This window comes from Drosophila rhopaloa, unplaced genomic scaffold, assembly GCF_018152115.1.
Source record: "Drosophila rhopaloa isolate 14029-0021.01 unplaced genomic scaffold, ASM1815211v1 contig_115, whole genome shotgun sequence".
Lineage (NCBI taxonomy): Eukaryota > Metazoa > Arthropoda > Insecta > Diptera > Drosophilidae > Drosophila > Drosophila rhopaloa.
Window position 1 is genome coordinate 11817116 of NW_025334990.1, and position 19088 is coordinate 11836203.

At 42.8% G+C, this 19088-nt stretch overlaps 5 protein-coding genes across 8 annotated transcripts in view; 4 read left to right on the forward strand and 1 right to left on the reverse strand.

Moving 5' to 3' along the window:
* LOC108045064 overlaps positions 1 to 1166 on the forward strand; it is a 48291-nt gene extending 47125 nt beyond the window's left edge. The window contains exon 6 of the mRNA XM_017124245.2: positions 17 to 1166. Coding sequence (XP_016979734.1) covers positions 17 to 35 — 19 coding nt within the window. The 3' untranslated portion in view covers positions 36 to 1166. The remainder of the gene's footprint in view (positions 1 to 16) is intronic.
* LOC108045062 lies at positions 1160 to 4629 on the reverse strand. 4 transcript variants are annotated; one of them, XM_017124242.2, is made up of 7 exons: positions 4576 to 4629; positions 3813 to 4519; positions 3342 to 3589; positions 2944 to 3280; positions 2273 to 2880; positions 1707 to 2208; positions 1160 to 1427 (listed from the first exon to the last, which is right to left on the reverse strand). In XM_017124242.2, exons 1-7 carry the CDS (start codon positions 4596 to 4598, stop codon positions 1171 to 1173), a joined length of 2682 nt encoding a protein of 893 aa, XP_016979731.1. In that variant the 5' UTR covers positions 4599 to 4629; the 3' UTR covers positions 1160 to 1170. The 4 variants fall into 4 exon arrangements, with proteins under 4 accessions (XP_016979731.1, XP_044313924.1, XP_016979732.1 ...); XM_044457989.1 differs by having other exon boundaries at positions 2273 to 2885; positions 3338 to 3589; XM_017124243.2 differs by lacking the exons at positions 3813 to 4519; positions 4576 to 4629 and having other exon boundaries at positions 3338 to 3445.
* Positions 4630 to 6143: 1514 nt separating this feature from the next.
* On the forward strand, positions 6144 to 7280 carry LOC108045040. The gene has a single exon (XM_017124212.2). The coding sequence runs from the start codon at positions 6226 to 6228 to the stop codon at positions 7111 to 7113; it is 888 nt and encodes a 295-aa protein (XP_016979701.2). The 5' UTR covers positions 6144 to 6225; the 3' UTR covers positions 7114 to 7280.
* A 352-nt stretch (positions 7281 to 7632) lies between these two features.
* LOC108045042 (protein PYRICULARIA ORYZAE RESISTANCE 21) lies at positions 7633 to 8657 on the forward strand. Its single transcript, XM_017124214.2, has one exon. It carries the CDS (start codon positions 7729 to 7731, stop codon positions 8425 to 8427), a length of 699 nt encoding a protein of 232 aa, XP_016979703.1. The 5' UTR covers positions 7633 to 7728; the 3' UTR covers positions 8428 to 8657.
* A 7641-nt stretch (positions 8658 to 16298) lies between these two features.
* On the forward strand, positions 16299 to 18401 carry LOC108045033 (adenosine deaminase 2). Its single transcript, XM_017124203.1, has 2 exons — positions 16299 to 17353; positions 17679 to 18401. Exons 1-2 carry the CDS (start codon positions 16364 to 16366, stop codon positions 18288 to 18290), a joined length of 1602 nt encoding a protein of 533 aa, XP_016979692.1. The 5' UTR covers positions 16299 to 16363; the 3' UTR covers positions 18291 to 18401.
* Positions 18402 to 19088: the final 687 nt, after the last annotated feature.

Here is a 19088-nt window from a genome sequence, read left to right on the forward strand (position 1 = left end):
TACAATTCGATTGCAGGTCCGATTCCGACACATGAACGAGCCACGTCGAGGAGGGTTCAGGCGATATAAATATAATTTTAATTTAAGGCGTAAGAATTGCTTTTTCTGTGTGAACAAGAAAGACCAGCAAGGCCATAAGGAGTGTGGATCATCCCGGAATGAGATTTTAATTTAAATTTAGATTATCATACGAAATTGATTTTAATGCTACCGGCAAATGCAGAGACATCAACGGAAAGTGAAATAAATTAGAGGTGACAATGGGGAAGACTACTGACAATATTAAAAAAATCAAGAAGATTTAGACAGAGGACAAAAATAATTGGATTGAAACATTTTTACGTTTATGTGTTCACATTGATTTATATTTCGCTTTTAGTTGCTTTAGCTCTAAATAATATGTAAAAAATCATCATAAAATATTACAAAAGGAAAAAAAAAAACAAAAACATTGAACAGTAGACGTACAAAGTTTAAAAGCAAATCAAAGTAAAAAAGAAGCGTGAACATTTGCATACCCAAACAAGGAAAAATGGAAACAAAACCAAATGAAAAACCAAACACAACACACTTGAACCTATATGCATGGAGCCAAAGTGTGTTGTTCAGCAACTAAGCTAATATTAGATGTAAATTAAGCTAACTAATAACATTAAATGGATTGCAATAAAAGTCAACCCCTGAAGGAAAACTCCCGAATTAACTAACAAAGGCAAAGTTCTGGAAACGAAAGAATCTATAACTTTAAATCGCAGCTTGTCAGTCATAATCAAAATTTTGCACACTTTATAATCGAATGAGTTCGAGAGTGTCATTTTGTGGTGGTAAAAAATATCAAGGGTTTTATGAAGTCAAATTCCTCAAAAATAAAACTCTGAGGAATGGAAATTGCATTTTAATATTCTTTAAATTTCAGACCAACCTTTCTGAAATATGATTTGTATTCAGCCTTCTTGAAAAATCCCTTACCAAAAACAAAAGTGTAATATAAACGCATTTATTCAGAATTTCGAACACGGATTCAACCAAAACATAACCAGTAAAGTAGTCAATAACACTTGTGTATGTATTAAATGAGAAAACAAGAAGAGCGTAAGCCATTTTGTAAATTAAATCCCAAGTTCCAAGGAGGACAACCAATAAATAACGCGATTCCAGCAATCCGATTCCTCAATGGGCTTTTCGGTAGTGGCACTTCACTAACGCGGGTAGCATTAGTTTCAGTACTCCCGACACCATGAGGCACAGTCCGGCGAAGCAGAAGGCAGCAGTGTAGTCCCCCGTATTGCCCACCATTTCTCCGGCCACCGAGGTGCCAAGAAAGACACCTAATCCCATGGCCAAGGAGGTGATCCCAAAGGCGTTGGTCAGCTTGGACAAGCCCAGATACTTCACATAAATTAGTCCTCGCAAGGTCGCAAATACAGCTAAAATTAGATAAGATAAGGGGTGTTTATAAATAGGATTAATTTATTATTTTCTTTGTGGAAATATCTAGCTTTTGCTTATATTAAATGAGCAAAGCGGTTAAATATAATTTAGAAAAGGTGGCGAAAAAGGCTTTGTTGGAACCTTTTCAGTTTTATATGGTAAGATATTTTCATATTTATTAAAATATATAAAAACCGTATCGCTGATGCAAGCTTACATTACTTCAAGGTCATTAGAATCCTTTTAAGGTAAGATAAAAAAACTTATGTACCCACCTGGTGCCACACCGTAGCAAATGCCGTATAGAAACTGGAACCAAATCAAGTCCTGACCATAGAAGGCGCTAATGAAGACGAAAGATCCGCCGAAAACCAGGCCGCCGCCACAGATGAAGGTGGTCCACGTACTCCGCTTAAAAGCCAGAAACCCACAAATGTTCCGTATCAAAAAGTTGGTGGCTCCGATTATGGGGCCAATTAACTGGGCATATTCACGGGGAATTGTGGTGCGTGCGCTCGAGTAAACGTAGGGAATATTGAAGCCCATCGGATACAGAAAAGCGGAAGCGACCAGCACCCGGAACTCGAAGTTTTTCATCAAATGATAGTCGAAGAGCTTGACCAGGGTGAGCATAACCCGGCTATTTCGCCAGCTCTTGGCATTTTGTTTCTTTGGGGGCACCTTTTCCCATCTCTGCATTCTGTGGTGACTGCTATGGTCGGATTGTTTTGTTTCTTCTACGTGAATTTTCTTAATACCATAGTTCACCTGCTGGGTCTATGGATAAGCAATGGGAGGGGGTGGTTCCTTTAAAATGCCTTTTTTAACAGATCCGACTTACATTCTTATCGGATCCCATCAGGATGATCTCCTTGCCCTCCAGTCGCTCCTTGCTGTGTGGCCTTTCGTATTCGGCGGGTCCTGTGTAGAAGAAATCATCCCGCTCCATGGGTGCAGGACGAATGAGCAGATTGTGCTCCTCTTCGCGCATTGACTTCTTGTGCCTCTTTCCACAGCAGTCGGTGCAGCAGGAACAGAACTTGGCGCATCGCCGCTTTTTGCGAGGCAGCTCATACATGCTCATGAAACTGCGACTCTTATTGGTCTGGGTGGATAGACGCAGGTAGTCGTGCACGTAGAAGTTGCCGTAATACTCATCCGAACTGGTCTCCAAGATATCCGGGTGGTGGTACAGTCCCACCTGGGTGGGAGCCACTTCCACAAAGCACATGACCATTGGCAGGATCAATAGCACCAGTCCGCTCTGCACCCGGACCATGTTCCTCCACCCGATGATGGGCACTAGCCAACTGTTGAGCAAAGTAAAGAGCACTATCCCAATGCCACCGCCACTGCAGCAGAAGCCGTGGGCCATCGGACGATACCGCTCGAAATAGTAGCCCACGATCAGCTGCGAACTCGCCCAGATCAGGCTCAACGACATGCCACCTGCGCTGGGTGTCTTGGGTTTTTAGTCATCTTCTAGCGGATCACCACTCAAAGTCAACCTACCAAGAACGCTGTAGAAGCAGATCAGCATAACCAGGTTCACGCTCCAGCCGGAGGCCATAATGGCGGATGAGGAGCATAGTACCCCGGCGATGCCAGCCTTCCGGAAACCAAACCGATTTATTAGCACCGCGGCGAATGCTCCACTGGTAAAGTAGCAGCCAATCTGGACACTGGCCACGAACAGCACCGCCGTCCTCTCCACGCCCAGATCCTTGGCCATAAATGGCAGTAGGATGCCCACGGTGAAGATCAGGCCATCGATGATTAGCTGGGCCAGGAATGACAGCACCATGATCACCCAGCCGAAACCGCCGTCTGGTGGTATCACCATGTAGATCTGGATGTGGCACAAGTGGGTCAGGGGCCTACCATTATGGGGATGCTATCCACTCACTTACAAAAACCATACCAGAGCCCAGTCGTCCTCCTGCACGGCTCAAAGTGAAGGACTCCTTGGAACCGATACTCCTACTCCCAGTGTCCCACATATCACTGTTTTTCCGCTTTTCGGCATCGTATTCGCTGAACGAATCCGGCGATTCCGTATCGGACACACCGAGAGTTTCCACTATGACGTCCTGTGGAACAAATTCCTTGTTTATGGCGTATGAGTCCTCCGAGTCGTATCGAGGGACCAAGGGAGCTCCTAGAAGAAGAAATTCATATAAATATGTTACAAAACTATTAGCATATACAATAGGTGTTAGCCTATTGGATCTAATAATAAATGAAAATAATTTTTTTTGAAGATTAGGAAAAACTTAAAATATATTAAATATAAGCAGAAATAAAATAATAAATAATAATAATAATTCGGGAACATATTTATCATATTGCAAATGCTCAAATCGATTCTTTCGATTACTTACTTTTTTTATAGAACTTTTGAGTTTTTGTGATCAGTGGTTCTTCCTTATAGTACAGATCTGAGGAGCTGGTGGATCTCTGGAGTGATAGGATCTCATTAATGGAGGCAAATTTCATAGAAGGGTCGTCCTCAAAGGAAGACTGGTGAAGGCTGCTGGGCGAAACATCCGATGACACCGAAGACAATCGATCGATGTGGGGTCTTGTGAATTTCGTGGGCTCTTTGGCAGGAGAAAGGTCCTTCTCATAAATGGGTTCTTCAAAGGGCACTTCGGATATCGGCTCAATGGGAGTAGACGTTGGGGGATTCTCTTTCGGCTGCGAACTTTTGGGATCTGTATCGCTTTCCTTCGCTCCTTTTGTTGGCTCCACCAAAATGTGGGGATAATTTCGGAGGGAAAATTTGGGTAAATCGTGAAGACTGGAACCCTCGTAAAACGAAGATAGATCTTCTTCATTCCACTGATCCTGATCGAGGGACGGAGATGATGTGCTCCAGTCCAGGATTTCCGTTCTTGATTCAGTGCCGACTGCCACATCGACCACTTGTGGTGCCGGTGTCCGTGCCTCATTTTCAAAGACCGACGAAGCTTGGACCAAGAGCTCTTGGCTGGACAGAGATCGGGATCTCAAACTTGTCTGGCCATTTCCATTTTGCTCGACTTGGGCGGGCTGCTCTTCATCTGAAGGCGATGTACTGCAGGGCAAGCTGAAAAAGAAAGGGATTCTGTTTAGGGGAAGTCAGGGAGGGGCTGACACACTCACCTCCGCCTACGATTCCTGCTCATTTTTCGACTCTGTCGCAGCGTGTTCCTGACATCTTTCACAAATCTCTCTGTGTCCCGAACCCAATCCACAGTGGCTGGCTACGTGTCTGGCTGCGATATGAGAAACCCCAGCGACGAGGTGGTTTCGTGGGATTCGGGGACTGTCGCCAGACATTAGCCGCTCCTGGCTACCAAATGCTGCCATGGATGCCATGTCTGCCAGGCAAGCGTGACAGACAGTTGGTGACCCCCGGTGCCTTCCATGCCCCAGAAGTTTCCTTCCTGCAACTGTTACTTTTTGCCATCTCCTTGCGAATCCCCCAACTGCTTCATCCCGATCCCAGCTCAATTCCACCCGCTTGCCTGTTTATTTTGGGGGGGCGGGCCAAAACAAAATTGCATCAGTGCAATTTCATTGATTGCAAGTAAATGAAATCATTCCGAAGTCGTCTGAGTTGCCTGAAAGTAGAGTGGGGTAAAGTGCATCTCAGCTTTAAGCAGGCGGCAACTTTATTGGCAGTCACTCAAAGGCAACAAAAGATGAAGTATTGGGGTCGACTTTATTCCCCCAGTTGATTAAATGGAAAGTGATGCCCCAGCTCAGCTGTTGAATTCGGGGCAGTCAAGTTATCCTTTATGAAACACAACGCCAGCAAAGTTGAACTAAGCCAGCCCTGCTCGTAATGTTCTCGCAAAATGAATAACAAACAGAATGCACTAATTAATTAGTGCACAGGCCCCTGAACAGCGAACTTTGGACCAAGCACTTGAGTTTTCCCCCCAGCGGATTTTCCACTTTTCCCGTGGGTCAGCTGCGATTGCACCGGCTATTTTTCCGGCCAACAACTCTATGCGCAAATTGTTTTTTTTTTCAAAAGGTTCGCTCGTACGTGCTCGTTTTTTATGGGCCGCGTTGTTTTTCCTATTTCTCTTTTTGTTTTTTTCCCTGAGCGCCTTGAAATCGAAACGGCCAAAAGATTGCGCTGCCAAATTGTTAACAGCAATTGACCCAATTTTATGGGGGGTCCTCATGCATGGCCTTTCTCGTTGCGAATCCAATGAAAATATCGGCGTAAAAGCGAAAAGTGCCCCGAGAACAGCAAGCAGCGACCAACGCTGCGTATACTTATTCTAGTGGATTTCTGTTGTTTTTTTAGGGGAGTGGGTTTTCTCCTCTTTTTTTTTTTATTCTGGGCTTTGTCGTTTGGCTGGCTGCGCTCTGTTTGCATTTAACTTGCAAACAAGCTGGGAAAAATACGAAAAGTGAAGGTTGGCATGTCTATTTTTTCTTTATTATTGTTCGCCGGCAAATCAAGACAACAGGGCAATACGCTGGCATCGAATGCATTCGCAATTAACTTCAGAATAAACAAGGAAAACCCATTTGGTCCGTGGCCCGAAAAGAGTTCAATTCGCGACAGCTTCCGAAAAATGCACTTACATATGAGATCCGTATCCAATTTCCAGCAGAGAAACCAGCCTCAGAAATGTGAAACAAAATAGAGCCCATCAAGGGGGCTTTGGTTTAGGCTTCCATCGACTTAAAGAGAAGTGCCCAGCTTTTTGGTCAGATCAAAGTTGAACGTTCGCCTGGAACAACCTAAATTTCGTTTCTCCCAAACTGCCTGAGTTCCGGCTCCGTTTAGTAATGTTTCTGGCCAAAAGTTCCACAGGCCTCCGTCCGCAGCTGCTGAATGAGGCAAAGGGGCTAATCAAGAGCCATTTTTCGGCCGTGACGCTGGTCAACCAACGTCATAAACATTCGGATGCGGACAAGGGGTTGCAGAGGAAGTGCCCCAAGCATACCAAGGAGGAGAAGGCGAAGAAGTGCGTCAAGTATGTCGCCGCCAACGCCTTGAAGCCCGAGTGTGTTCCGGTGGAGGCACTGAAGCCGCGCTACTACAGGCAACTCAATCCCTGCAAGACGGACAAGGAGCTGGCCGTGCAGCATCCCAAGTACTTGGGTGTCTACGGACGATGCGACATCCCCTACAAACCGGAGCCCTACTGCATGGATCCCTGCGACCTGGCCGAGCGGCTGGACGACAAGCACTACAAGCCCAGTAAAAGTCTGGACCGCGACTTCGACCAGTACTGGGTGGAGTGCTTCTTCCGCAAACAGAAGCGCTGCTGCCGCAAGGTTCCGCCGGAGCGCACCCAACGGGTGGAGTACACCAAGTGCGCCGCCATTCCCAAGAGGAAGCAGTGCTTCATGGTGAACCCAATGCCGTGCAAGCAGGAAGCGAAGGAGGGGCCCTGCCCCAAGTTCTCGCTCTGCAACTGCCCGCCCCCATTTCCCTCCACCAGTTGCAAGAAGCCCCTACGGATGGGTCGTTGTCGACGCCGGCAGTGCCAGTATCCCAGCTTCTCAGAGTGCCAGCACGAGGAGCTCAACACCCGCAGACCCGTCGAGTGCTTCTGCCTGGAGGTGCCACCGCTCTGCCTGGTCTACCGCTACGGTCTCCTGAATCGCCGTCTTCCCTGCGAACCCCCGAGAGGCGCGACCCCTGCGAATCCTAGAATCGTAGAAACGTGATGGCGGAGCAATTGTTTGGATTCGCTGGCCACAGAGATGGATACTACCCCTGTTCTTCCTCTCTTGATTATTTATTATTTATTCCCGGCAGACAAATCACCAGTCCCTTTTGGAGAGTCTCGAAATTTTGATGAAATAAATTGGGCCATATGATCATTTAAAGAAAATACTTGCGTTGCTTTAATGGGATGGGGGTTATAGTAAAAGAACTATATCTATATACCCAAAAATAAGGTATCTTTTATTTGCCTATGTATGTATATTAAGAGGTTTCTTCGATTTTTGAATAAAGAAAAGATTTTAAAATTTTCAAGTAAATGCAATGAATCCCACTGATAGCCAAATGAAGGACCATATTAGTTTATCCATTAGGCTATAGCAATATTCAGTAGGTCTTACATTTTCCAGTACACTCGAAATGTGCACTTCTGAACAATATAGGACAATATTGTGAGCTTACTCCAAAGCAGGCCTTGAGTCAAACATCCAGCTGTAGTACGGACTTTAACTTGGAATCCAGGTCAGTCGCACGCTGTAGTTCGAGTGGTGAACACGTGGAACACCTCTGCCCGCATTTTAGGTTTCCGTTCAAAATTCCAGTTAAATTCAGTTAGGATGGGGGTGTTGCAGAACGTTCACCGTTCACTGTTGATGCAACACAAAGTGGTTCCGCTAACGATCAAGCGGATGTACGATACGCAGATTAGGATCGCGATACGTAAGAAGCGGGTGGAGTTTCAGAAGGCCCTTTTAGCCCCGTGCCCCGAAAGCGGTTGCAAGCAGCCGCCCCTCATGTTACCCAAGCCCGAGTGCCAGGACGATCCCTGTGCCGACATGGAGCTGCCCATGGACCTGGAGCACTACACCCCGAGTGACAAGGCGAAGCGCAAGTACCAGCGCACCTGGTGCGAGTGCTACTTCATTCCCAAGGCGGCGGTTCAGGCCAAGAAGAAGTATCCAAATCGACCGAGGAGGCCATTGCGTTGCGTGGCAACCGAGGTGTTCGAGTGCCGCGACGAGGACATGAATCCACCGGACAAGAGTCGCCTGAAGCCCGAGAAGCTGATTGATGTGCCCCGGATCGGGGAGTGGCCCTGCTGCAAGATACCCGCTCCTGGATGCCCCAAGTCCAGGAATCCGCCCTCCTGCGACGCCGGACGAATCCCCTCCTGCTGCAAGAAGCGGCGCACCCAGTATCCCAGCTTCTCCGAGTGCATCAAGGTGGGCCTGCTCGACCCCATCCCGCCGTGCGAGTGCGAGAAGAAGGTCAACCTCTGCGATGTCTGGGCTTATTGGCGTCGGAAGCACCACTAAAGTAACCAAGGAAATCTAGATCTAAAACGAGTAGATGCCCCAAATCTGCGGTGAAAGTATGCGTATACAAAGTGACTCGCATGTATTACCATTCATACTTTGTTTATGGGTTAATTCATAAAGCACGGATCCGCTGGCATCACCAATTACATCAGCCTTTAATTTACTTTTATCGATATGTGATGCGATTTATTGTTTATTTAGATTAAATAATTTTCTAAATCTTCAAATATTGTTTCATCGTAGGCTTTTTTAATAACTACCCAGTTATTAAAGCCAAAGTTTAAGGGGTGTTACGAATAGTGGAATTAATGGCTGAAATCGTTATTTGAAGAGTAGGAAGAATTGATTATGATGGAATCGCCAACTCAATTTATTCGATAAAGAGTTTCCCCATTGCCACTAATCTTAGCTAAAGCTTAATCCTGTTAAAGGATCGCATTGAATGCGACTTTCAGGAATGCTTGATGGTTAATTCTTGGCTGCCGGCAAAGTCCTTGTATTGCAGTGCCACACCCCGACGTCCTAGTTTTTCCTCCCGCTTTTCCGCCCGCAGCTCTTTAGTTGGAGTGCTCTCCTGTGCAATTCCTAAAAGGGATTTGCATGCCGCTGAGATGTTTATCGCAAATTGTTGCCGTCGTCTGCGTCGTGGAGGATGTTGTGACGTTGTCGTCTGGCGGCGCACAAATGTCAACAGCACAAAGCTCTGACGTTTACATTGAAAGTCACTTTGGGCGCCAGGCAGACAAACAGACAAACAGCAGGATCCTGGGGGCCAAAAGAGAGCGATGGCTAATGAAAAGCGCCAACAAAATCCAATGCATTTTTATTTAAATGCAAATGTTTAGTCTGCCAGCAAGTGTTTAATTGTGGAGCACGGCATTGACAAGGAGGAGAGGTCCTGAAAGAACCTAGTACTCTGAACTCGAAGGTCTAAAACGTAGCTGAGAATTTGCCAAACAATCGTCCTCGCTGTTGTCCTGCCCAAAGTATGCCCCTGAGTGACATTTCGCACAAATGAAATGTATGGCTGAAAAGTTTTCTTTTTTGTGCCCAAACAAATAATTATAGCCTTGCGGAGGGTATTACAATTCTAGTGAGAAGTTTGCAACATCGTGAAAAAGACATTTTCGACCCTGTAAAGTAAACATAAATTTGTTTTACTTTGCAAAATAATCGATTGGATATGATTTTTGACAAATGTTGATGACTTATTAAATATTAATCACTATTTCCAAGGTTTTTTATAAAAAAAAAGTAGAAATAAAAGTTGATTTTCCGGATCTCCGGATTTCTTCATTTTTCATAAGGGGTTACATTGTCTTTTCTGGCGAAAAACCGACCAAAGTGAAATTTTTGACCTGTAAATGCCACTCGATTGGAAATTTTATAACGAATCCAATGAGGTATGGCATTCCAACATGTGACCATTATTTCCCAAGGTTTTGATCAAAAAACCGAAATAAAAGTGCATTTTTCCGGATCTCCGGATTTCGGCTTTTTTCATAAGGGGTTACATTGTCATTTTTGGCGAAAAACCCACCAAAATGAAATTTTTTAGCTGTGAATGCCACTCGATTGGAAATTTTATAACCAATTCAGCGAGGTATGGCATTCCAACATGTGACCATTATTTCCCAGGGTTTTGATCAAAAAACCGAGAAAAAAGGGGATTTTTCTGGATCTCCGGATTTCAGCATTTTTCATAAGGGGTTACATTATCTTTTTTTGCGAAAAATCGACCAAAATGAAATTTTTTAGCTGTGAATGCCAATCGATTGGAAATTTTATAACGATTTCAACGAGGTATGGCATTCCAACATGAGAGCATTATTTCCCAGGGTTTTGATCAAAAAACCAAAATAAAAGTGGATTTTTATGGATCCAAGGATTTCTAGAGCTTTGATCAAAATACTGAAACTAGAGTCGATTTATTCGGGTTTTGGCTACATAAACATATTTCTTAGCCAAAATAATGAATTTTTTGAGAGCGCGCTATAAGCTATTTTCGGTATGACTGCAAGGGTATTAAATCTCCGGCTTGCGCAATCTACGTTCACGTTTTATTATAAAAGTTGTTCCTGCCTTTTTTGTGCGAACTTGTGGCTTTTCGTGAGTAATAGATACCATGTTTCTGTGGGTATTTTTGTAATAGAATTTACTTGGATGTGTGGAAAGGCAAAGTGAGATATATGTCATCAAGAGTTATGCTGAAAATGTGGATCCAAACTTGGCGAATAGAATGCATTATATCCTATAAATGTGTAAGAATAGATATGCTTATGGCATAAAAGAAAACCAGGATTTGATTAAAAACTTGTTAGGTCAGTTACTTTTCCATTTAGAAAACATAAGAGTTGATTACCAACTAGACTAAAAACTCACCGTGCATTTCCAAGGTTATGATTCCACAGTAACAAGCTTCAAATTGGCTATTTCTCTCAGTTATACAAGGATATAGCCGATTATGCGCAGCTCCTGCCATTTTTCTCCGCAGTCGAATAGGCTTTATGCGTCCCCCTAGTCATGGAGATTATGATAAGGCTTTACGACTTTGGCTGTCCAGTAGCTGGCTGGATTAAAAGCTTTTTGTGGCATGGATGTGGGATATGGACTAGCAGGATATCGGGTAACAAAGTAAAGGGGTTTAGTATAGACCCCTAGGCAAGGCAAACAAACAAATTTAGTTATGACCAACAAAGTTGCAAGGCCCCTTTGCTTTACCGCTCCACCAATTAGCTGGACGACGATGCTGACCTTAATTACACGTGCACTTTTAGTGCAACCAGTGTGCAGTTCCTAATCCCCCCAATCCCCCCTAACACCCCATTTGTTGCAGTTTAGCCCGTAAGCTGGACATATATGCTTGTATGCAGTGCATATACATGTGTAGCCGCACCCACATAACCATAAATGTAAAATGCCACGGCTATGCCATTCCATTCCATTTTTGTTTCCTGTTTTTTTTTTGTATTTTACTCAGCTGGCTACACTTTACACACTTTGTTGGCTCCGTGTCCGGCTCTAAATGCTGCTGCTGGATTGTTAATATTATTTTATAATTTCGTTTTATTACTCCTACTCCGCCGTAGAGCGCTGTAAACATGTTGTCGTGTCGGTACCCCCGGTATCCTGGTCCCATTTGGGTAGTCAAAGTGCGCAGTTAAACGTTAAGCAGGCAATGAGGGCCAAACGTTGAATGCCGAACGGGGATTTTGACGGTCAGAGATGAAGACATTAAAACCCGACCCGCTGAACACCTAAAAGCATTTAAAAACCCAGCTCAGATAGCTTTAAGTTTTTGCTGGTTTCCCACAATATTTTTCAGACCAATTAATAATTCCTTGTGAATTCATTGAGCGGAGAAATCGTTTACCATCAGTGCAAAAACAAAACAGAAAATAAATCCAACGTAAAAATTGGTTTGCATACAACAGCTTATGGATGTGCACTTACATGGCACTTTGTGATTTTTGTTACCTTCGCCTTCACACACTTTTGATCAATCTTTATTCTCTGGCTTTGTTTTTTTTTCCAATGGCTTTGTTTAGCTTTAGTTCCTGAGCTAACTAATGTGAAAACCAGTGCAATAAGCTTTTGTGTGTTCTTTTCTTGTTTCTGCATGGCTTTGTTTTCTTTTTGCTTGTAGAAAAAATATTACTGGGTTTCAGTAGTTATTTTTAATAACACAAGCTCAACTTTTATTTCGTATACCGACTATTTGGTTTTTAAGCAAGGTTTAAGTTTATAAAAGAAATGTTGAAGTCTAATTTATTGAGGTTTAATTTTCAATGTTCCTAATTATTTTCCATAAAAGAAAAGTAGTACTTCACGTATATATTATCAAGGTTTAACTCTTCACTACTTATTTTTAATAACACAAACTCAACTTTTATGTCGTATACCGACTATTTAGTTTTTAAGCAAGGCTTAAGTCTGATTTTTAATAGAAAATAAATGTTATGCTGAGGTTTAGTTTATTGAGCTTTAATTTTCAATGTTCTTTATTATTTTCCATAAAAGAAAAACCCCAAATACCGACTGTTGTCAGTAAATTCATTATTTTTATTTTTCCAACACTTCAATCATTTCCCATAAAAAACAAACAAAAACTGTTGCCTACTTTGCGGCGGTGCTGTAAATTTCGTCTTTCATCAATCGCCTTGCCTATTGACATTTATTGAAGACGCAATTCTATTGACATAATTCAAATAGGCAACAACGTGCCGCGCAATTCAAACGCGACAAAATGCAAATTGCCTGGTGGGGAGGCTACGTGCTGGGCGAGAAGACAAATCAATTTAAAGGAGCACATTTTGAGGACCAGGAGTACGTACGAAGCCGAAATGATAATGAAGGCACACAAATTTCTGGCTCCATTGTGCGAGTGACAATGGGCCAAAGATAAAAATGACAGCCACAAGCTGGCGGCTAAGTCGGGATGAGATCTCCGGGGATGCTATTGTCTCAGGAGCGGACTGATGGCCGTCGGGTTGCCGGATTCCCGGATTCCCAGATTCCTTGGTTCCACCGACTGCCGGAATGGGTAATGCACACATTGTGGCAAAGAGTTTAAGCAGCTGTTGTCTGGCCGGCGTCTAACTGTCAGACTGCGGCTTATCGCCAGCGTTTTGACAATTTTCCGACTACCCAGTTGCTTTTTCGCCATTTTGCCATTTGCCATTTGGCATAGCGGCTGCCAGTTTAATTATGACATTTAATTTCGAGTTCATTGTTGGCAAATCTCTGGCTGCGCACAAAAGCATGCAACAGTTTTTTTTGCAACTGCTGCACAACCGGAAGTACATTTGTCGTCCACTGCACAAACCGGAAGTTGTATGTACACATGTACACATCACACAATCAGCGGCGGCTTGTATGCCAAAAATATTTTGCGGAAAAAACATTTTAGGCAAATCAGAAAATGCCATTTCATAAGTCCCTCTTGTGTGCGTTGAATTTCTTTGGCATTTTAAGTGGCTCAAGTTTTTCTAGAGATTAGGATTAATAATCTTAGTGTTCCACTTAAACGCAATCGGATTTTAGTTACATATTATTTTTATTTAGTGAATTCCTTAGCCTTAAATACGAAAATCAATCCAAATTTCAGAAAATGCGCAATTTACAAAATGCAAATCATAAACTTAGAAAGTGAAGAGCACTAATGGCAATACATTATTTTTTGGGGTAGGTCTGGGAACCATTAGTTCAGAGTTGGGCCGGATAATGAAGCCATTTTCGGCTAGGGTGCCGCTTTAAAATGCTATTTATGAAACATGTGCCGGCATTTATGCATATTAAATTAGTCAGCTTAGGCAAATAAACAGGCCAGAGGCCCACCGAACCCTTTTTTATGGTCCCGAGAACTGCGTCATATTCCCACACATTTCGCTTAATATTCAGAGGTTCAGCTGGCCCAAAAAAAAAAAACACCACACTCCAGTGGCAAAAGGGTGGGATAGGGATCCATATAATAGTTGTTTGGGGCAACTTAAAAACGCATGTTGGAACTTTTCAAGTGTGAATTGCTCTTCATTTTTGCAGCAGACAGACCCAATGGAAAAACTGGGCAAGCTGAAAGGAGCTGAACTGAAAAGGCGTTCGTTGCCTACTTTTCCCAGGCACTGTATCTGTACGCCTGCGAATGTGGGTGTGTGTGTGTGTGTGGGCTGGGTGTGAGACGCAGTTGTAACAAAAAGAAACATAAAATAAAATGGCAACGGCAGAAATGTTTTATAAAAATTTATATGAGCATAATTTGTAACTGCAGAAAAAAGAAAAACGCACACGCAGAAAGAAAAGATGGAAAAAGAGATGTTACAACGACGCCTCCTATGGGGCGTATGAGTGTTTTTGTGGGTGTGGGTGGTGGGCGGTGGGCGTGGTCCTGTCAGACAATGGAAACTGAAAATGGGCTGCAGATGTAGAAAATGAACATATTTTCGGCTGTGGTTGAGTAGAGCAGCTCGATTTGAATTGCCAAAAACGCTGCGGGTTTCTGGGTAATGGATGGAATGTATTCCTAGAAAATGAGCGCTCACCATTTAAGAAATTCTTTGGTTATATCTGGCACATAATGGAGAAAAATTTCTCATTGAAGATAATTTTGATTTGATTTCCGGCTTAATTTTCTCAGTTTTCATTATAACTTTAAAAAATATATCATTTAGACATAACAAATTATTTAAGCTTAAAGCCACCGGAATTGATAAATTTGTAAAATATTGAAAGTAAATAACACTTTCCTTTGTAAATACTATAAAGATTTGGAAACCACAGAAATAAAACAATTTTTGTACCACCAGTCAACCAATTTCTCAGCACACAAATAATTCACAAGAACAAGCAAACACCCACAAGTATTTTAGGTAAATTTATGTATTGATAGATTTATATCTTGTGTTTCTAGCCAGGCGGTCATGAATTCTAGAAAATCTAGGCCAACTTATGTATGTGTATAAATTTTGAATTGACATAAATTCCAATATTATAAACTCGAAGAAATTGTAGTAAGCTGCAATAAACAAAAATGCAAACTATTTGTTGGTTGCTCTGTCGAACGAAAGTGATCAACAGTAATTAAAGAGAAATTTGCAACCAATACTGTAGTTAGTGTTTATCAGTTTTCCTACTTTTTCCAACTGCTTTTCCAGCTTTGGCATGTGGCACACAATTAAGATGCAAATTGTTTTTGCACAAAATCAAATTTCCCTCTCCGGCAAACAACAACAGGCATATCAGTTTGCCACTTGCCGAACTCTTTTCGTTTTTCTATCTCTTTGTAGTTTTTGTTGCTAAGTGACAGATACAACAAAGACAACAACAACAATAACAACAACAGCAAAAGCAACAACAACAATAAAAGGAGTAGCAACAACGATTGTGGAAAATGCTTAAATGTCGTTCAAGTTTGCGAGTTAAGTGCACTACGTATGCAATCGACACATGTGTGCAACAAAACTCGTTAACACTTGAAAAGTTTCATGGGCCCGAGGGCAAGTCACACACACACGCACACATCAAACACACACACACACATACCAGTACTGAAAGGACATGTACGTGCGAGTATCTGTGTGAGAGCAAAGTAATGCTGCTGAAAAAACACTTAAGCAGAATGTTGTATATATTCTGTAACCAAGTGAGGCGCAGAGTTCAGTTTGCCTCCATTTAGTTCGTAAGATAAATCTTTGCAACAGTGTATGGTTGTGTGTGTGTTAGCCAGTAGATGGGTGTGCGGCTGTATGTGTGTGTGTGTGTGTTGGCCTTTGGGCATCTTGTAATCGTTTGGGTTGAGACCCGATTGACAAGAGGATGATGCCTGGAAAACAGCGTCCGGAATGCAAATCGTAAGCTCCTTCAAAGAAACTCCTTGCAAAATGCTTAAAAGGATCACTCAGCGGTGGCCAGTGCCTCTAAGAGTTTCCAAAGGAACTTAATATCTTAATAGCAAAATGGTAATTAAATAGCAGCACGGTGAGGAAGTTTTACGGGTTCAAAGACTTTAAATTATGAGAGCTTTAAAAAGGAACATAATATTTTACCGTTTGTGTAAATAACGTTTTAAAATTAGATAAATATTAATCTCTAAAATTTAGTTAAATAATAGACAAATATTATGTCTAAGTAATGTTAAGCTAAATTTTTTAATTTCTTCAAATTTCATTGAGTATAAAATAAATAAAATACAATTTTAAAAATCTTTTATGTTCAGTAGTATCTATAAAGAAGTTGTGATTTAGGGTATGATTTACAAAAAAGAACACCTTCCAAATTAAAAAAAATATTCAATGTTTTTTTAAACCCAACTCAAGATTTTTAATTTAAAAAATACATGCTTACTTCTTTGTATCTTTTTATTGATTTTACTGTCGTTCTTTTCAAATTCCAAAAAATGTAAAATATTCTTTTTAAATTAATAAAAAAGGCAGAGGAGATGGCGATCCGGTTGGGTCAAAGGTGGCGCCTCCCGAAGTGTGCCACGCCCGCAGTCGCCCACTTTCTGCACCAGCACCCCAATGAAATGACGGTGTTTGAAATGCTGGGCTCCACCAATCTGCGGCAGAGTTCGCCCGAGGACTACCGCATCCTGCGCGAGATCGTCAATTCCTTTGAGCGCTACTCCGGAGTGGGCAATGACATTCAATTGACCTTGGCCGAGCGCTCGGCCAACGAGCTGATCATGTGCGAGAAGAAGCGGGAGTACGAGAAGGGCATCATGGATCCCTCCAAATTCGCACCGGGTCACCACATCTTCCAGGTGCTGCACACGGTGAAGAAGTCGCCTCTCTTCCAGATGCTGAGCAAAATGCCCAAGGGAGCGGCCCTCAAGGTGCACGACACCTCCATGTGCAGCTCGAGATCGGTGATCGAGATGACCTACCGGGAGAACCTGTGGGTCTGCACCACCCAAGAGGGCTGCCGCGTGGAGGAGTTCCGATTCGCCAAGGAGAAGCCCAAGGACGTCAATCACGAGGGCGGCGCGTGGCAGCCCATGAAAAAGCTACGTGAAATGCGAGGCGAGGAAAACCTTAGGAAATATTTACGTGTGCGGTTTAGTATGTATCCACTGGCCAGTTTTACCACCAATGCCCACGCCTGGCGCCACATGATGGGCATCTTCGACCTGCTGGACGGACTGCTACAGTACGCCCCCCTGTGGGGCGACTACTTCTACAACGGCCTCAAGGAGTTCTATGCCGACGGAGTACAGTACCTGGAGATGAGATCGGTTCTCCCGCAGCTCTACTGTCTGGATGGCAGCCGACTGCCCAAGCGGGAAACGGTGCAAATCTACAAGGACACTCTGGAGCGGTTCAGGGAGGAGAATCCGGGATTTATTGGATGCAAGCTGATTTATGCCCCCATTCGGCATGTGCAACCGGAAGTGGTGGGGCAATATGTCAAGGAGTGCACTGAACTTAATGTAAGTTATAATTGAATTTACTATTTTAGATTTAGGCATCAAATAGACCATTTATTAGACCACTTTTCATATTTTCGTCTTTCAAAAACTATAACCAAGCAATACAATTATCTAGAAAATTATTACATGCCCTACAATTAAGGAATAATGACCTACAAGATGCTACTAGCCCACATATATTACGCATTTTTGTTGCCTTAGGTTGGCTTTTCTGTTTAGGCAGTATTACTTAATTTTAGGACAATTAATAATTTATTACAATTTTGTTAAAAGATAATAAAATATTAAAAAGTATATTAAACTTTGAAATTAAATGCCCTTTCAGAAAGAGTTTCCCGGCTTTGTGGTTGGCTTCGATCTGGTGGGTCAGGAGGACGTGGGCCACCCGCTGAGTAAATTCGCGGAGGAGCTGCTCAAGCTGCCCGATAACATCAACTTCTACTTCCACGCCGGCCAGACCAACTGGTACGGATCGCATGTGGACCAGAACCTGATAGATGCCATTCTGCTGGGCACCAAGAGGATCAGCCATGGCTACACGATCACCAAGCACCCGCTCCTCATGCGACTGGCCAAGTACCTGAACATTGCCCTCGAGGTTTGTCCAGTGTCCAATCAGGTGCTCCAACTGGGCTCCGACTACCGCAACCATCCGGCAGCCACCTTGATCGCCGAAAATGTGCCCATGGTGATCTCCTCTGGGAATCCGGCTTTCTGGCGGGCGGCTCCTCTCTCTCACGATTTCTACATGGCCTTCCTGGGCATCGCACCCATGAACGCGGATCTAAAGTTCCTCAAGCGAACCGCCAAGAACTCCATACGATACAGCTCCCTGAAGGACGAGGGCAAGGCCAAGGCCATGGAGAAGTGGAAGAAAATGTGGGACAAATGGATCAAGAAGATTGCCGAACAGAAGAAAAAGGAGGACAATAAATAATTTAAGAAAAAATGTTTCAAATTACTAAAAATTTGTTTTTCTAGCAAGCATGTAAAACGAAATTTAGTTTATTTTCTGTTGAAATATACTGGTATTGACTGAAAAATTAAATTATTTTGTTTTATTTTAAATAAAGGAAGGACTTAGTAACAAAAAAAAGGGCGTTCATGTATAAAAGCATTAAAACCTTTTTAAAAAATTTAGTTTTCTAAAGTATTAAAAAAGTTAACGTACGAAAAAGATATAATAGTTGACTAAAATAGTTGCACCTTAGAGTAAAGTGTTGTATTTCTCTAATGATTGTCTTGCATCGAAATAAATAATTTTTGCATATTATTTATTAAAAAAAAAGTTATCATGACATACAACTGATAATTAAGCAAAGTGCAGTGGCTTTCAGGTATCCACCAACTTTTCCATTTGCCCAAGAATATTGATGGAAATCGTACCTGAAATTGCGCAACATTGTTTTGAGGGGCCAAAAACTTTTCCACTCACGCACAGAGAAAAGCCCCAAAGTCAATGACCAATAGCTAAAAAGGGGGAAATCTTGGGGATAAACCTTGAGCTGCACTTTCAGTCGCACCGCAAATTGTTTGAGTTTCCGCTTCTTGATTATTTCAGGCAAACCAATAAGTTTCTGGCCAACTTTTTATTGCGTACTTCGCTGCGGGTGATCGGAGGGCGGTGAAAAGGGGGCGTGGAGCCGGGGGTCATGCAAATGTCACAGAACTAACACTTCCGGTTCCTATATGGTTTTGTGCTGCTGGTACTAATTTCATTGACTTCCATTTTCCG